The sequence below is a fragment of the Rhinoraja longicauda genome, chromosome 3 (assembly GCF_053455715.1).
Source record: "Rhinoraja longicauda isolate Sanriku21f chromosome 3, sRhiLon1.1, whole genome shotgun sequence".
Taxonomy (NCBI): Eukaryota; Metazoa; Chordata; class Chondrichthyes; order Rajiformes; family Arhynchobatidae; genus Rhinoraja; species Rhinoraja longicauda.
This window is the reverse complement of record NC_135955.1, coordinates 75,009,812-75,029,301: the sequence shown is the minus strand read 5'-3', so window position 1 is coordinate 75,029,301 and position 19,490 is coordinate 75,009,812. Positions and strand designations below refer to the sequence as shown.

At 40.5% G+C, this 19,490-nt stretch overlaps 1 protein-coding gene across 4 annotated transcripts in view; it reads right to left on the bottom strand.

The window, feature by feature from the left end:
• The window catches only part of chd1 (chromodomain helicase DNA binding protein 1), a 129,393-nt gene that overhangs the window by 73,041 nt on the left and 36,862 nt on the right, over positions 1 to 19,490 (bottom strand). For 3 of the 4 annotated variants that reach the window (XM_078396434.1, XM_078396436.1, XM_078396435.1), the window contains exons 4-13: positions 19,298 to 19,399; positions 18,175 to 18,251; positions 14,586 to 14,705; positions 8,627 to 8,892; positions 7,087 to 7,312; positions 5,929 to 6,029; positions 4,686 to 4,864; positions 3,393 to 3,520; positions 2,164 to 2,380; positions 1,274 to 1,363 (exon numbers count right to left, since the gene is read on the bottom strand). In XM_078396434.1, the coding sequence (XP_078252560.1) occupies positions 1,274 to 1,363; positions 2,164 to 2,380; positions 3,393 to 3,520; positions 4,686 to 4,864; positions 5,929 to 6,029; positions 7,087 to 7,312; positions 8,627 to 8,892; positions 14,586 to 14,705; positions 18,175 to 18,251; positions 19,298 to 19,399 (1,506 nt within the window). The remainder of the gene's footprint in view (positions 1 to 1,273; positions 1,364 to 2,163; positions 2,381 to 3,392; positions 3,521 to 4,685; positions 4,865 to 5,928; positions 6,030 to 7,086; positions 7,313 to 8,626; positions 8,893 to 14,585; positions 14,706 to 18,174; positions 18,252 to 19,297; positions 19,400 to 19,490) is intronic. The other variant, XM_078396437.1, reaches the window with a different exon arrangement.

The window sequence follows — 19,490 nt, the reverse complement described above, 5'->3', positions numbered from 1 at the left end:
TGAGACCGCACCTGGAGTACTGTGTGCAGTTTTGGTCTCCAAATTTGAGGAAGGATATTCTTGCTATGGAGGGCGTGCAGCGTAGGTTCACTAGATTAATTCCCGGAATGGCGGGACTGTCGTATGTTGAAAGGCTGGAGCGATTGGGCTTGTATACACTGGAATTTAGAAGGATGAGGGGGGATCTTATTGAAACATATAAGATAATTAGGGGATTGGACACATTAGAGGCAGATAACATGTTCCCAATGTTGGGGGAGTCCAGAACAAGGGGCCACAGTTTGAGAATAAGGGGTAGGCCATTTAGAACGGAGATGAGGAAGAACTTTTTCAGTCAGAGGGTGGTGAAGGTGTGGAATTCTCTGCCTCAGAAGGCAGTGGAGGCCAGTTCGTTGGATGCTTTCAAGAGAGAGCTGGATAGAGCTCTTAAGGATAGCGGAGTGAGGGGGTATGGGGAGAAGGCAGGAACGGGGTACTGATTGATAGTGATCAGCCATGATCGCATTGAATGGCGGTGCTGGCTCGAAGGGCTGAATGGCCTACTCCTGCACCTATTGTCTATTGAAAGGGGGAGGTGCAACGAGACCTGGGTGTGCTTGTACATCAGTCACTGAAAGTAAGCATGCAGGTACAGCAGGCAGTGAAGAAAGCTCTTCATTGCAAGAGGATTTGAGTTTAGGAGTAAGGTGGGTCCTACTGCAGTTGTACGGGGCCTTGCTGAGACCGCACCTGAAGTATTGTGTGCAATTTTGGTGTCCTATTTTGATGAAGGACATTATTGCTATTGAGGGAGTGCAGCGTAGGTTCACCTGGTTAATTGGACAGGATAGATCCAGGAAAAATGTTCCCGATGTTGGAGTCCAGAACCAGGGGTCACAGTTTAAGAATAAGGGGTAAGCCATTTAGGACTGAGATGAGGAAATATATTGAGTTGTGAATCTGTGGAATTCTCTGCCATTTTAGATGATCAGCCATGATCATATTGAATGGCAGTGCTGACTCGAACGGCTGAATGGCCTACTCCTGCACCTATTTTTCTGTTTCTTTCTATGTTTCTATGTCATCATGCAGCATGCGTTGCCATGCAGCTGCGCTCCAAAGCACAAATAATATTTGTAAATGCTGCAATTTGCACTGCAGTTTCTTTACAAAATTTAAAGCAGCTATTTCATAAATACATAATTAAACTGAATGAATAGTGATGAATCATTGACAAATGTCCATTTGAAAATTATGGATTGGGGTAAAACCCACAGAATGATTTTATATCTACCTTGTCCTTAAGTAAAATCTCGTATGTCGTCAGCAAGATATTGAACTTCAATCTCTTAGTCTGAGGATGCATCCATTCATATGTTCTTATCTGATAATAAAATAAACAAAACAAAGTTAAAGCAACAGAAAGGTTAAATACTTGATTCTTAATTGATTATTTCACATTGACAGAATAGGTCTAGTGCTCAACTAAAATATGTAACATCTAAGAGACCAGATGGTACACAGTTCATTTCCCAATAGGTGGTGTGCCTTGGGATCATGTTGACAACCCAGATATGCATAGAATCTCTACATTCCTTCAAAAGTGAGCCCTACTAGCTTTGACTGGAGAAAAGATGTAATATAATACAACTAAATTATCAGTTAACATACACACAGACATCGTGACCTTTTGAATTTGTTTCAAACTTATTTTAAAGGGGCCTGTTTGGGAAATTTGGGAGATTCCCCAGGAGATTTGGGAAATTTCCCCCAATAATGTTTGGGGGAATATGGCATACAAGCTTAATAGCAAATGGATGAGATTAGGGGGGCTATGCTAAAAGTATAATGGGGGATAAATTACAACCCTTGTTTTCATATTTTCAAGCCTAGGGGTTACTACACAGTGCCCTTCTGTAACAAAACTCCAGAAAGGTACCAAATATTACCAAGCAAAATGTTTAGCCTGGATAGTATCAATTGCTATAGTTGTTTAGCCCACAAACATGTTAACCAATTTGAACTCTCGATTGATCTGTTACTATTTCACATGTTTTCAGATGATACCTCACGGTGCACTGACCATGCAATTCGTGATAAGGTTAATGTTATCTGTGCCTCATAGAAGCCAAAAAGTACTATTGTGGGATACAACTTTGAAACAATTATTGAAGGGCATTTTACCATATTACGGCTACTGATGTCTCCCAAGTAGACTACGACATTAATCTCAGGCGACCATAGCTCGATTTCACGTTGCCAGGAAGTGAGAGTTGAGAGCGGGACTACTAAAAGGAAAGGACCATACAGCTGGTGCTCATGGAATATATAACTGAGGAAGGAGATGGTTTGTATGGTTTTCCCCAAACCCATTTCATCAGCGAGAATAACACTATTGTTCCTGTGAAATAAAGGCAACAAGAAATTATTCAGCAAAACATTTAAGCAGTTTACTTTCAATTTGAGTAAATTATCAAATTAATTAAAATGGAGAGAAAGCAATATAAAACAGATTTTGAAATATTCTTTAATGGCACTTAAAGTATCACTATATATGTACAGTTCTTACCACACAAACAAAAAAGATACAAACTTAACAATTATTTTGGATGAAAAATTATATAAGGTAACAATTTTAAAACTTATCTTGTGCACTTAACTGGGAAATCTAAACATTTAAATCAAATTGGTTTTCCAACCCACTGCCTCAAAGATCACAAAAAGAAACAGCACTATGAATTTTTTTTTTTAAAGTGGCTTAGTTCTTTTTCATTAGTCTGGGTAAAACTGGTGGAACTGACGAAAAGGTTTGGGGAATTTTAAACACAAGATACTCTCCATGGTTTGCATTCATTGAAGGAATGTCTTTTCTGATCAATTGCGGTATTCTGGAAGATTTTATGGTGTGGTTAGCAATGTACTAATATAAGATATTAGAAATATATAAGATTATTAAGGGGTTGGACATGTTAGAGGCAGGAAACATGTTCCCAATGTTGGGGGAGTCCAGAACCAGGGGCCACAGTTCAAGAATAAGGGGTAGGCCATTTAGAACTGAGATGAGGAAAAACTTTTTCAGTCAGAGAGTTGTAAATCTGTGGAATTCACTGCCTCAGAAGGCAGTGGAGGCCAATTCTCTGAATGCATTCAAGAGAGCACTAGATAGAGCTCTTAAGGATAGCGGGGTCTGGTGGTATGGGGAGAAGGCAGGAACGGGGTACTGATTAAGAATGATCAGCCATGATCACATTGAATGGTGGTGCTGGCTCGAAGGACCGAACGAACGGCCTACTCCTGCACCTATTGTCTATTGTACATTAAAAGGAAATTGAAATACTATCTAACCATTGTGCCTATAGCAGAAACACAACTAAAATCTTGAAATATTTAACATAGGGTCCGTAATTACTTACTTGCACCAGGAATGCGCTAACCAATTTAAGCCATTTAACTGATAGTCTCTAAGCTCCAGTACATCAGAGCTTCCAATGTAGGCTGGCTGTTTCTTCAGTGCAACGAACCTGGGTCTTTGTTTTAAGACCTGCATAAGACACAAAAGCAGAAGTGTGAAGAATTTTATAGGTATCGCCCAGTTTATGTGTGGTCAACTGTAACCTAATCAGAAGTTGTAATAGAAACAGATGAAATGTTTCATCAGATGCACATTCAACAAGAAAGTGTCTGTTTGTACTAAGCATTAATCGATCTTGAAGCGGCCATGGAATTGTACCCTACAAAATGCAAGAATTACAGGATGGCTAATACCGATGATCTATAGGTTGCTCATTCACCAATCTGTATTAATTTATGAGAAAGCACAGTACTGAAATTCTACGGTTAAAATGTTTATAACACAATATGTACATGGAGCTCTTTGAGCACCACAATTGAAACAATATTCAATCTTCAAAATGATGGATAAAGTCACAGGAATATTTTTCACGTGTAATGGGAAACAAATTTAAGTTAAAAAAGAATTCCACATGAATTATGGAGTTGATGGTCCATTGTACTTGTCCCTCCAATTGAGGCAATTAAGAGTCAAACACATTGGTCTGCCTGGGCACACTTGGACCAGCTGGAAGTAAGATGGCAGATTTCCCACTCAATAGGTAATTCATGAACCAATAGGGTTTTTATAAAATGGTAGCTTTGTAGTTACCTTTCCCGAGACTAGCCTACTTATAAATAATGATTTAATGACTAATTTAAATTCCTCAGTTACCATCATAGGACGCTCTTATCCTTACCTGCACCCCTTCCCCAGAGCTGCACAGTGGCACAATGGTAGAGTTGTTGCCTTACAGTGCCAGAGGCCCAGTTGCAATTCTGACTACAGGTGCTGTTTGTATGAAGTTTGTAGGTTGTCCATGTGACCGCGTGGGTTTTCTCCGGGTGCTCCAATTTCCTCCCACATTCCAAAGACGTGTAGGTTTGTAGGTTAATTGGCTTCTGTAAATTGCCCCTAATGTGTAGGATAGAACTAGTATACGAGTGATCGCTGTTCAGCAGGGACTCTGGGCTGAAGACCCTATTTTCATGCTGTATTACAAAAACTAAAACTATAAAACTACACCTATTGACTTTCACAAATCACCACTTAAGTACAGAATATACAAAGATTTTCTTTATAAATTAATTTTAGAAGTATTCAGCTGGTAAGAAATAGTTTAATAAATACAAGCTTAAATATTGAAGCGACTTACCTTGCATTCCTTCAAAGGGATGTTTTTGGATTGGTTCCGGCTTGTATATGAATCAATGTGTGACTGAAACTTTCGGGACATAAGAGCACCATCTTCCCAGCTGCACTCAGAGTACGATAAACCTTGCCATTTGCACAAGTAGTCTGGATGACCAGAAACAGACTTCTGGTTGGAGTGTGCTGGTAAAGATAAAATAGATAACTGAAGACTTCCCAATAATGTCAAAAATATACAGAAGGAAAAGATTAAATCATGTATACTTTTTTCTTTTCAATAATTCATAGATGCCAGGAAATCTAATACAAACAGAAAATGCTGGAATCATCCCACAAGTTATGTATGCCGAATCTATTAACACACCAGGACCAAGTCTTACAACTTAGAAAGTCCACCCTCTATTAGCATTTTGAAGCAGTCTTTAAGAATTAATTAGCATTAATCATTACTCCTTCATGCCCAATCGTAAATTGTTACAACTTTTTCATGCAAGCCGTCACGTATATTCTATTAGATATCAATAGTCAAATATTTTTATACTAATAGCGCTGTTCTTGAAAGTCTATGAACAATTCTAACATATATTGCATGTAAATTATTTTTGATGATTTTTTTGCTTTCAGCTGGCCTGCAATATCAGAATTAATTTTTCCACTCATAAAGCTATTCTAATACAATCCGAACACTGGCATTCACCCAACACGGCAGCAATTCCCTTGAACAGAATAAATCCAGCTTATTTATCTTCCCCTGTTATCAAGGAAGCGACGATTCAAATTATCAAAAAGGAAAATCTATTGAAATAACCAGTTGCCGTCATTCATTCAACTCAGAGGTTTAGAACTCCAGTCGTCATCACAGCCTTCACATGGAATTCATACGATTCACAATGACAGAAAAACACAACACTTAGTCTGACATCAATTAAAATAGGGACAAAACAAAAGCCCTCAACAATTGAAATCATATCAGACTGAAAAGGTATCTGCCACTGACCACTAACGACAGCCCCATGACACTGCTGCTTAAGTTGATCATAAGGAAAATTCTTTTTTTTAAAAATAATACATATGTCCCTTTTAAACCAATGTAAACTCAATGTGTCTATTTTAACACTGTACAAATAGAACTCAGTAGTCTTCTATATAATCCATAATCTACTGAAGCAAGCTGATGTTATATAATATCATCAATAAACCGTACATACATTATATTTGTACAAGTGTAAATATTTAGGAATTCTTACCAATTATTCGCTCCACCAACTGATATTGCCTGTGCAAATCATCTACCAATTCCTGTTGACAGCTCAAGTACTCTATATCTTCAGGCGATGCTGTTTTAAACCTACAAGATTAAGTATTTTAAAAGTTTCAAAATCATATATAAAATAAATGAAAACAGTAATAAACAATGACTTGAAGGCTAAATAGATAATCTTTTGTTTGAATATAATTACTCACCTGTAACATTTAATATTTACTCTCGTCCAAAATATTTTTCTAAATTTATGCTATGAGCCAGATTTTGTGGTGACAATGATAGAAAGAATACTAATGTTAACCTTTATTACTCTACGGAAGTGTTTAAAGTTTTCTAGACAGCCATGTTTTGATATAGTAATCTTTGATATAGTTCAGTTATTTTGAACATCTCCAGAAACTGTCCTGTACATGTTCCAATCAACATAAAAATCCTGAGAATCAGTATGAACTAAGGATAACTGATTATTCATTACATAACAAATTTTATTTTACGGTATGTTAACAGACAAGAATGGTTTCAAACCGTTCCAGTGATAAGATATTAAAGATTACTATAATTGAATAAACATTTTGTTTACATAATTCTCTCCAATGGCAGAAAGGCAAACTAATGAAAATTTCTATTTTTTTCTGTCCATGCCTAAATAGAGGATGATTGAAACCAAGTACACAGTTTTTAAAAATCGGGGAAGCAAGAAAAGTGATATTGGTTCGCAGCTGAAGGCAAAACCCGAATCGGTTTCTGATAATGCCATTGATAGTATTTACCGGTACGGTAAATGTGCTTGTGGATGTGTTCAAATAACATCACTTCTCCTCGGTAGATGCAGTGTTTGAAAGGGTCTAATTTACAATGGCCAATAACCCAACGACCAGTGTGTCAACCAGAGCATTGACCGAAACCCAACCCAGAGAGAACATGCAAATTCCACACAAACAATAATGGGACCCAACAAGAACTTGGGGCAGTATCTGGGGCAGCACTGAACCATCCCATAAAAATATTTAAGGTAGAACAATAAAAGCCAGCAGAAAATAATTTGTATAGTTGCAAAGAAACAAAATAGTACAAACATATGGTTTCAGACAGATATGTGTCAGGATATGTTAAAAGGAAAGATACCATGTACATTACATACCATCGTTTGGTCTCCTCATCCTTTTTCTTATAGTTCTCCAATTTCTTCATTCCTTTTGTATTTTGTTGCAAAAGCGTTTCTTCACTCTCCCAGGTGTTGTGGAGGTGAGACCATCCCTTCCATTTAATTAAATACTGCTGTTCTCCAACCTCCACCAAAGGGTCAAAACCACTATTGGGCTCACCCTCAGCCTCTACTGCATAGGAAGTGGTGGCAGCACCAGTTGCTAAATCAGCAGGAAATGTTATAAAATATGAAACTAAAACTTTACTTTGCAATTTAATTTTTATCTGGATTACTTTCCATTGATTGCTTTATTGTAAAAACTCATTATGCATTAACAATTAACATTTAACAGGAATATTTTCCACCTCTACACAATCTTGTTAATACCTCCCTATTAATAATTGATTTTTGCAATATCCCAACTTTCAATCTCCTGCCATATGCATTATCCAGAACAGCACAGCTTGACTAGCACTCTCCTGGAGGTTTTGAGTATGCCCGAGCACGATGTGCTCGCTGTGTCCATAATAAACATAATAAACCCAACTACATGTGCAGACATTCTTCACACAAAAATAATGCAGAAATACTGGAGCTATTCAATACCATTTTAAAAAATTGTCAGTGATTACTAGCTTCATGTGGTGAGAAGAGAGATTTTTTTTTTAGTATTTACACAGATATATATATATATATTGTCAGATATGTGAAAGACTTTAATTTTGAACCTGACTTTGCACCTCCCAACAAAACCTCAGCACTCTTGGACTTATATTTTTACGCATAACTACTAGAAAACAAAAAAAATCATCAAAACTAACCAGCTAAACTAACTAGATGGCTATAAAGTGCATAGTGTAGCGACCATAGGGATTGATCCTGAGAGTCGAACCCTCGGATTGGCCAGCAAGGTCACATGGTGGTGCGACCATAGGGATTGGTCCTGAGAGTCGAACCCGCTGATTGGCCAGCAAGGTCAGGTGGTGGTTTTGGGCGCCCAAAACCAGTCAGTGGGAAGAGAACTTCGATGTGAACAGTTTGAGTTAATGGTTGTCTGTAATCTCGTTTGTTATCCTTTGTAATTGAATATTGCTGCCGCAATAAACTTCTTTAACAAAGTACAAGCCTCGAGACTCGCCATAATAGTAATGACACCTGATTCAATTACCATTCTCATTCCTGGAAATGTATTCCAAATGTAAAGTTAGTTACTGGTGTATCAAAGAGGCCTGATTAAAACGTAATAGCTTTGACACTCTTCTGTTCATGCTTCACAATTGTCATCCCTTATTAGGACCAGTTTCATAAAACACAATGAAGCTTCCAACACATTTTGCCATATCTGTTCTACCAAGGGTGGGAACATATTCCAAAATTCATGGAAGTATATGGATAATGAAGGTTATACATATCAGACAATACAAATTGCCCAAATTATACTGGTAAAATCATTTTGCTTATATCAATTCATTATTTGGCAAGTGCCATTATTTTAAATGGTACTTTTCCATGTATATGAAAATTAATAACTTACCTCCTTTTCTTCCAACTCGCGATTCCATTAGTCTCTCTAATGTTTCAAATTCTTCTTCTTCCTCTGGGGGAGGAGGAAGATCCTCCCCACAGATTTCAAGCAAATCATCTGAATCTGTTTTTGCATCTTCATCTTCCTTGTAGCTGACATTTACTGTTGCCTGACGACGAGAACCCCTCTTATGTTCATCATCATCATCGTCGTCATCTGATGATTCAACCGGTCTCTTCAGTCCCTTTCCCTTCTTTATCTTTTTTGTTTTGGCCCTTTAATAACAGAGTACAATACAAGATTGCAGCTATATTATTTTCCTGCTCACTCAAGGTCAGAAGCAACAATGGCTCTAAAATATTTATTTTAGCAGGCAGTGTTTCATAGTTGTACAGTTCCATTCTTTGCAAAAATACCCGAAAACATCATCAACCCAGAAAAATCATTTGTTCCTGTATAGATTCTTTCAATCCTTATGAATTCATTCTTCTCAATAAAAGTAAGGAATTATGCATGGTTTTCAGTTTCCTGAGTTTTAATCATTGTGTGAACCGCTGTGCGTGTGAATGCCCGAGCAGATGAGGCAGAGGTAGCACATTAGAAACGGTTTAGTTATTTAGTTGCTGACCTTGGGGAGAAAAAAGGTGTGGCTCGGGCATGTATATTGTAGGCTAGAGAATAGACATTTTTGTTTAGTTTAGTGAACAGCACAGAAACAGGCCATTCAGCCCACTGAGTCCGCACTTATCGCCCAAGCGGTCACGGGGAGAAAATATATAACCCCATACAGACGGCACCCATAGTCACGATCGAACATGGGTCTCTGGTGGTGTAAGGCAACAACATCATGCCACCCCTGTTCTAGAATTAGTTTGAAATCTAGCTCAAATTTAACACCAAGTCCTCAGGCAAAAATGGAGGACTCATCCAGATAAAAAAAATCATTTTTCAATTAAATATATATTCCTTGCAACAGTTAAAGTCAGTTAATTATGCAGAGGTGATGCCAACTGAAATTTTCCTTTGAGAGCTTGCAAACTTTATGAGACAATGAACCCCTTAACACATTTAATTCCTCTCTTCATATAGAAGAGGGGTATGTATAAAGATTGGAAAACTGTTGTACTTGTTACATTTTTTTTTTTGCTGCACTATCCGTAGGATCAATGTGCTTTTCCTAACATTCTACCCTTTTTCAAGGCAGTGGAAGTTGATAACTTGCAGTGAGGATGTAAATCTGTTCTAGCTATATTTGCCTGTGTGGGTAATGGGTAATGCAAGATACAGTCCAGCATCTGTATGGCAGACTCACAACTTCACTTGCGCTCTCATGTGAGGAACAATGACTTAGACCAAGTAACATAGTGATACAATTTCATATCATTGCCCACAGAAGAAAAGCAGTGAAATGTGAGAATGCACTTCAGAAATGGAACTTTATGATCAAAGTGTCCAACTCATATTTTCTGGACATTAAGCATGAAATCTATCGGCTAATAGGCTTACTTTCTGGTAACCTCATAGTCCCCCCATTTCAGGGCACCATAATGTTTGGGACACATGGCTTCACAGGTGTTTGTAATTGCTCAGGGGTGTTTAAATACCTCCTTAATGCAGGTATAATAGAGCTCCCAGCACCTGGTCTTTCCTCCAATCTTTCCATCACCTTTGGAAACTTTTATTGCTGTTTATCAACACGAGGACCAAAGTTGTGCCAATGAAAGACAAAGAAGCCATTATGAGACTGAGAAACAAGAATTAACCTATTAGAGACATCGGCCAAACCTTAGGCTTACCAAAATCAACTGTTTGGAAGTCATTTAGAAGAGAGCATTGGTGAGCTTACTAATCACAAAGGGACTTGGCAGGCCAAGGAGAACATCCACAGCTGATGACAGCAGAATTCTCTCTATAATAAAGAAAAATCTTCAAACACCTGTCCAACAGATCAGAAACACTCTTCAGGAATCAGGTGTGGATTTGTCAATGACAACTGCCCGCAGAAGACTTCATGAACAGAAATACAGAGGCTACACTGCAAGATGCAAACCACTGGTTAGCCGCAAAAATTGGATGGTTACAGGTTACAGTTTGCCAGGAAGTACTTAAAAGAGCACCATGGTTCTGGAAAAGGGTCTTGTGGACAGATGAGACGAAGATTAACTGAGATCAGAGTGATGGCAAGAGCAAAAGGCTGGAAGAGAGAAGGAACTGCCCAAGATCCAAAGCATACCACCTCATCTGTGAAACACGGTGGTGGGCGTGTTATGGCTGCTGAAGGTACTGGCTCACTTATCTTCATTGATGATACAACTGCTGATGGCAGTAGCATAATGATTTCTAAAGTGTTTCGACGCATCCTATCTGTTCAAGTTCAAACAAATGCCTCAAATCATTGGCTGGCGGTTCATTCTACAGCAAGAAATGATTTCAAACATACTCCTAAAGCAACAAAGGAGTTTATCAAAGCTAAAAAATGGTCAATTCTTGAGTGGCCAAGTTAATCATCCGATCGGAACCCAATTGAGCATGCCATTTATATGCTGAAGAGAAAACTGAAGGGGACTAGGCTATATAATAAAACTCGTTTGTTTGTTCCTGAACTACAACCAAAACGGTATACGATAGCGTGACAATTTTAGGCCTACCTTACTCAACGTCATCCCGTTGGTGCTAATGGAAGAAGTTTCATTGAAATCGGTGTTATATTTTAAAAGTTATTCATATTTTAAAGTTTAAATCTATCTCCGGGGGAGCGGGAGGGAGAGGGAGCTGCACCAATGCAGGAGAGGTTTGGGCCCGAAAGGGGTCCACTTGGTCTAGTATAAGCTAAAGATGGCTGCAATACAGGCCTGGCAGAGCAGAGAGGACACCCAGCAACTGGTGATGTCCATGAATCGCAGACTTCAAGCAGTCATTGCATACAAAGGCTACTTTCATTTACATGACATTGCTGTGTCCCAAACATTATGGAGCCCTGAAATGGGGGAACTATGTATAAACACTGCTGTAATTTCTACACGGTGAAAGCAAAATTTATAAAAATGGCCTTCATTAAAATCTGACAATGTGCAGTTTAACCACATGTGATTTTTTTCTATTACAAATCTCAAATTGTAATAGACCCATCATTTATTTATTTGTCTTTGTCCCAAACATCATGGAGGACACTGTACCTATGACCTCCTGGAGTCATTAAACACATGCTTGGTATAAGTAACATATCTACATATTTTCCAAGTCTAATCAGGTGTTAACCACAATATCCAACCCAATCCAGCCTGCATTTGACATTCATACTTGCATTCTGGTAAAGTGGGTGATCCTGTAAAAATTACTACACCAATGAGAAATATATCTAGTTTTTAGTCTTAACCCAATAAGCATTAACATTGCTTCAATAACGATTGTGATAACAGTACATTCATATTCATCCTGCATTGTATAGAAATTCAGTATGCCTTTTGAAGAACTAACAGTCAGTTAGAAAAGTCAAGTACATGTAACAGGTCAAAGGTATTTATTCACAAAATGCTGGAGTAACTCAGTAGGTCAGGCAGCATCTCAGGAGAGAAGGAATGGGCGACGTTTCGGGTCGAGACCCTTCTTCAGACTGATGTCAGGGAGGCGGGACAAAGGAAGGATAGGTGGAGACAGGAAGATAGAGGGAGATCTGGGAAGGGGGAGGGGAAGAGAGGGACAGAGGAACTATCTAAAGTTGGAGAAGCCAATGTTCATACCACAGGGCTGCAAGCTGCCCAGGCGAAATATGAGGTGCTGTTCCTCCAATTTCCGGTGGGCCTCACTATGGCACTGGAGGAGGCCCATGACAGAAAGGTCAGACTGGGAATGGGAGGGGGAGTTGAAGTGCTCAGCCACCGGGAGATCAGATTGGTTAATGCGGACCGAGCGCAGGTGTTGAGCGAAGCGATCACCGAGCCAGCTTTTGGTTTCGCCGATGTAAATAAGTTGACATCTGGAGCAGCGGATGCAATAGATGAGGTTGGAGGAGGTGCAGGTGAACCTCTCTCACATGGAAAGACTGTTTGGGTCCTTGGATGGAGTTGAGGGGGGAGGTAAAGGGACAGGTGTTGCATCTCGTGTGGTTGCAGGGGAAAGTGCCCGCGGATGGGGTGGTTTGGGTAGGAAGGGACGAGTGGACCAGGGAGTTACGGAGGGAACGGTCTCTGCGGAACGCAGAAAGGGGAGGGGATGGGAAGATATGGCCAGTGGTGGGGTCCCGTTGTAGGTGAGGGAAATGTTGGCGGATGATTTGTTGGATACGCTGGCTGGTGGGGTGGAAGGTGAGAACGAGGGGGATTCTGTCCTTGTTACGAGTGGGGGGAGGGGGAGCAAGAGCGGAGCTGCGGGATGTAGAAGAGACCCTAGTGAGAGCCTCATCTATAATGGAAGAGGGGAAGCCCCGTTTCCTGAAGAATGAGGACACCTCATCCCGGGCGCAGATGCGGCGTATACAGAGGAATTGGGAGTAGGGGATAGACTTTTTGCAGGAGACAGGGTGGGAAGAGGTGTAGTCCAGATAGCTGTGCGAGTCAGTGGGTTTATAGTAGATGTCAGTCACTAGTCTATCTCCTGTGATGGAGATGGTCAGGTCCAGGAACGGGAGGGAGATGTCGGAGATAGTCGAGGTATATTTAAGGGCAGGATGGAAAGTGGAAGTGAAGTCAGTGAGTTCTGCATGGGTACAGGAGGTAGCACCAATGCAGTTATCGATGTAGCGGAGGTAGAGTTCGGGGATGGGGCCGGTGTACGCCCGGAACAGGGATTGTTCGACGTACCCGACAAAGAGGCAGGCGTAGCTAGGGCCCATGCGAGTGCCCATAGTTACACCTCTGGTTTGGAGGAAGTGGGAGGAGTCAGAGAAGTTGTTAAGGGTAAGAACCAGCTCTGCTAGGCAGAGGAGAGTGTTAGTAGATGGAGATTGGCTGGTTCTACGGTCGAGGAAGAAACAGAGGGCTTCAAGACCATCCCTGTGGGGGATGGAAGTGTGGAGTGACTGGACATCCATGGTAAAGATGAGGGAGTGGGGGCCTGGGAACCGGAAGTTATCGAGGAGATGGAGAGCGTGTGAGGTGTCTTGGACGTAGGTGGGGAGGGATTTAACCAGGGGGGATAGGATGGAGTCGAGGTAGGTGGAAGTAAGTTCGGTGGGACATGAGCAGGCAGAGACAATGGGTCTGCCGGGACAGTTCTGTTTATGGATTTTAGTTAGGAGGTAGAATCGGGCCGTGCGGGGCTGGGGAACTATATGTTTGGAGGCATTGGAGGGGAGGGTAGATCGCCGGAAATGGTGAGGTCCGTGATGGTGCTGATGATAAAGGTCTGGTGTTTGTCGGTGGGGTCATGGTCCAGGGATAAGTAGGAAGAGGTGTCTGAGAGTTGTCGTCTTGCCTCGGTCCGGTAGAGGTCAGCACACCAGACTGACGTGTCCATCGCCAATTTTCACCATAACAGGTCCATCGCCAATTTTCCAGCAACTCCTTTAATTTGCACAAATTACGAGAGTGAGCTTGAAGCAAACACCGGAAGATCCCCCACCAGAAAATGTGAGGTGGTCGATCGGGTCCTCATCAGGACTTCCGCCATGATTGGCGAGTCCAATTTGCCTCCTGCGGTCAGGGGCTTTGGAACACCAGCCCGGCCAGAAGCAGATCTGTTCCCTTAACTGACTTCAGCGGCCGATCAGCAGGTCAAATTTGTTCCCTGCGGCTGAGGCTCTGGAACTACAACCTGGCAGGACCGTTCCCATAGCTGACTTCGGAGGTCGACTTTGCAGGCCGGTATCTCGGCTCCTCAGTTGCCTAGGTAGACCATTATGGTAACTTTGGACTCCTCTCGGATGCCGTGACCTCTGTTGGTCCATCAGAACGAATAATCCAGAAACGCTCTTGAACCAAGGGTGCCGGAAAATCAGTGGTAGACCTGTATAAGTTCTTCAAAGTTTTACCTGCACTGTGGTTTTCTGCTTTTCACTTTGTTGTTGGGCTGGTAGTCAGACTCGCTGTCTCCAGAGGTACTCTTCTCTCGATCATCTTCCTCCTCAGAACCAGACATCTGCCAGTCTTCACTAGAGAGGAAATAGCATCACACAAAGGGATACTAATTTATACATTATTTCACTATTTATGGAAAACATTAAAGTAGGCCCACCCAGTCTGACGAATTTATTTAATCGATGCTGGATCTTTACTAAGAATAGCCTACCGCCAATGAGAGTATGACATCAAAAAGACAACGGCATTCATGGAGTCCACTTTTACCATCTCCTTGGAGCAATTAGTAATGGCCAATAAATACAAATTTGCCAGCAAAATCACAACCGAGGATCAATTGAAAGAAAATAGTAAATTTATCACCATCAAAACATTATTTCAGATATTTACGGTAGCTACGGAGTGAAGAGATTTGAATTCTTTCTAATAAAGTGTGTAAACATTTTCCAACTTTTTTAAATATTCTCAATGATATTGATAGGCGACCCAGAACTATCCTCTCAACAAGTTGCACAACAACTATAGTGGCTATTTGTTGAGAGGTTGTATCCTCTCAACAAATAGCCACAATAGTTTAAATCTTTTGGACATGTTACTTTTGGGAACTAAGAATTGGCAGAAATCCATGCTGTCTACATAATCATTTTTGTGATTCTGGTAAGTAGCGAGCAACTTTTGCGTCTCCTGTAGTCAATGACCATTTCTAACAGGAGACAATATAGCCAACTAGCTTTGCCATTTAATGGACAGACATCTTGGGTTGAGTCCCTCAGAATCTGTGTCTCGACTTATTAACTACAGTTGAACTGTCTGGGCAAGAAGCATGAATAAGAAGAGAGAAAGGGAGGTGGAATTGAGAGATATAAAAATGAATTGCAGGGAATACGAAATGTGTGAAAATACTGGGAATATCACCACTGTTCTCAAACAAACTGGAAAGGCTGATCATCTGAAATGCAGAGACATTAATGCAGAGACACAAGAGCTGCAATATGGCCATTGGGAAAATCAGATGTTGTTCCTTGGGATTTGTTGGCAGAATACAAGAGGCCAAAGCCAGAGGACAGAAATGGAGGGATGGGGGATTATACTGACAGGTAACTACAAGCTCGGGATCACTTTTGTAGATTTGACAGTGGTGTTTTGTAAAGCAGTCTCTCAATCTGCATTTGGATTTTGCAAATAATACTGTAGACACCAAGGGCATTTACTTGGAAGCATTACAATTAAATCACTGCTTCAACTGGTAGGAATGTTTGTGGGCCTAAATTGTCAGAAGGGAAGATATGCAAGTACAGTTTCTGCATCTTCACTGGCTACACGGGAACATGCTATAAACAGTTTTTTAGTGGAGGCTGGAAAGAGGACAAGAGCCCTATTCTTGATCTGTGTGGGATGAGAGCCGAGGTGCAGGAAAGGAAAAGAAACAGTTGAGAATTCATCAAATATGATGGAAGAGGGGAGAGGTCACAATTGAAAAAATGAGGTACCAGTCGGCAAAGTATCTGAATTACAACAGGTAGTGAAGCCTCAGAAGCTGAGAGAATGGAATGAAAGCCTTGCAAAAAGTAAGCTGGGAGGAAGCATAGAGGAACCTATTATGGATCAAAACTGTAATTAAATGTGCAGGGTGAAGAATGTGGGCAAAGTTCTCAATTAATGAGCTGCCATCACAAAATAAGGATGCATTGCAATGGTATAACTGAGGAAATGTTTAAATAATGGAAACCGAGTAACACAGCAAGTTTTAAAGAGCTGAGCACCTTTGAAAGTAGATTAGGTACAATGTATGAATGAAATAAACCTCAGACCTTTCAAAAATAAAGGAAAATGCAGCAGCTCTGATCTAATTCTCTGCAGCAAAAGGAGAGATGTTATTAGGACAGTTGCTATTTTAAAAGTAATGAACTGATAAACAAATGAATTGCTGGCCAAGAGATTTAACCACAGCAGCAGAAAAATAATGGAAACCATTGCTGCGGGACAGTTTAAATCTTCACTTAGGAATTTATTGATTGATAAAGGGCAGTCCACCTGGATTTGTTACTGGAAGGTCAAATCTAATTAAATTATCAAAATTTTTGAAAAAGTAACAAAACGGGCAGTGCATTTGAGAGCATATAAATTTCAGCAAACCTCTGACAAAGTCACTCATGCTGTGTTGGACGCAAAAGTAAAAGCCTCTAGAGGAAGTGTAGCTGAGTGACTGGGAGTAATAGTGATTAATCGTAATAAAAATGCCGTTAAGATTTCAAGATCAATTTATTGTCACATGTACCAATTAAGATACAGTGAAATTTGAGTTACCATACAGCCATATTAAGTAAAAAGTAACAAGACACAGCCACATAAAATAAAATTTAACATAAACATCCACCACAGCAGATTCCACATTCCTCACTGTGATGGAAGGTAATAAAGTTCAATCATCTCCTCTTTGTTCACCCCGCGATCGAGGCTGTTGAACCATCCGGTCACCGCAGACGACGGTCCGAGGCCGTCTCGTCGGGATGATCGAAAACTCCCACGTCGGGACGGTTGAAAAACTCTCTGCGGCATGGAACTCCCGAGTCGGCCTCTTCTTACCAGAGACCGCAGACTTCACAATGCTAAAGTCCACAAGCCCCGCGGTTGAAGATCTCCACAGACGATCCCCGGCAAAGGATCCACGATGTTAAAGTCCGCGTTGCGTCCACGGCATGAAGCGCCAGGCCGGTCTCGAGGAAAGGCCGCATTGGGGGCAGAGAAAAATCACAACTCCGGAGGTAAAAGATTGAAAAAAGGTTTTACCCAAACTCCCCTTCCCCCCCACATAAAACAAACCAAGTAACACTAAAACATACTTTTAACACATACTTAAAATAACAAAAACAGCAGAAAGGACAGGCAGACTGTTGGCGAGGTAGCCAATGCTGGTGGCGCCATCTCGTGGAAAGAGTGCAGGAAGATTTACAAGGGTGTTGCCTGGATTCAAGGGCATGAGCTGTAGGAAGATTGGCAGACTAGGACTTCATTTCTTAGAGTGTAGGAGACTGCAGGGCGATCTGATAGGTGGTGTGCAAAAGCATGAGGGGGAATAGATAGAGTGACGAGATAGGGAATAGAAACACAGACAAATGAGACACTTAGATGGGGATCTTGTCAGCATGGAAGTTTTGAGCTGAATGGCCTGTTTCCAAACTATATGACCCAATTAATCTAATATTGAGAAATTTAAAGTCACTCACTACAACTACCCTGTTGAATTTACATCTTTCCATAATCTGCGTACATATGCCCCCCCTATCACCTTCTGGCAATCAGTTTTACTATAGGCCAAGATAGTAAAACTGAGGTTGCACCTTTCTTATTCCTGAACTATATCCATATTAACTCACTCGTCAAGACTCCAGGATGTCCTCTCCAAATGCCGCTGTGACATTCTCCTCTTGTCCCTTAACTATACATTTTGAGTCAATGAGCTATCTGCAAATATGCTGTACTAACAATAGACCAGATAAAAAAGGCATTATTATCCATAAATAATCACAAATATAAGCTTACTCTCTGCGTTTCACATGTCTGGCAGTGTCCTCAGAGGATGAGTCTTCATCAGAGTCGTCACTGCTTGATGATTCCTCCTTAAGTATCAAAGCAATACAAATTTTCCAATGTATAAAGATCAATGGACTTTAATATAAATGCAAACAATTCTTATTGTTATCATTTCACTAATTGAAATAAACAGTACAAAATTGCAATGCAGACTACTTACGATAGGAGTGGTAAGGGATAAGATTTTATAATGACATTCCAGAGATCAAGCTTTTTATGTACAAGTGAACATTAAATATCTACTGTTTATGTACTTAATTCATCTACAAATGCAAACTGCAGTAAAACTCTGATAATCTGCTATCAAATTATTTGAAAACCTTGATATTTTGGCATCAGGTTCATTGGGGCCAGCTTCCTTTCCCCCAAACTAAATGCCCAAAGGCGCCAGATCATCAGAATGTTACTGTAGTTCAATTGACTGTACATAATTCATCCCCAACTATAACCACAGTTCAGAGATAAACTTTTTTTTAAATTACAGAATCCCTGAACACTGGCTTTAGTGACAAAGAGCAAACACAGGGGTTACTATCTTAGTGTAGGAAAATAACTGCAGATGCTGGTACAAATCGAAGGTATCACAAAATGCTGGAGTAACTCAGCAGGTCAGGCAGCATCTAGGAGAGAGGGAATGAGTGACGTTTCGGGTTGAGACCCTTCTGAAGAAACCCAGGGTCTTCTTCGATACCCAGTCTGAAGAAGGGTCTCGACCCGAAACGTCACCCATTCCCTCTCTCCTAGATGCTGCCTGACCTGCTGAGTTACTCCAGCATTTTGTGATACCTTCGGGGTTACTATCTTAATCATCCGTAAAAATGAAATTAATACTGAATGCCTGAGAACCTCGGAATCAATCAGGTTCTGCTGAGTAACCCAGAGTTACTCTGCTATTGTAGAATCTCTGAAAATATCTTTCTCAATGTGACCTCAATGAAATATAACTATTATTGCAAGCTGCAAGAGCAAAATTTCCTGGTATCCTATGTTAAACGCTGAACCCTCACTGAAGGATCAGCTCGTGCTGGTGGACTAAAGGTAACTCGGGTATTATTTTAATCATTTTTCAAACCTCTGAACTGTTGTTTGAAGAAAGCTGCTGCTGTTGTAGGTGTTGTTTTCTTAACATTCCAGATCTCTGCACAGCCAAAATACTTGGATTTGATTTCCAAAACTGCAAGATTGAGCAATAGCATGTCAAAATGTTAAACTTAAAGGTCATTCAAATTTTAAAGAGCTAATATGATTTAAAAAAAACTTTGCCC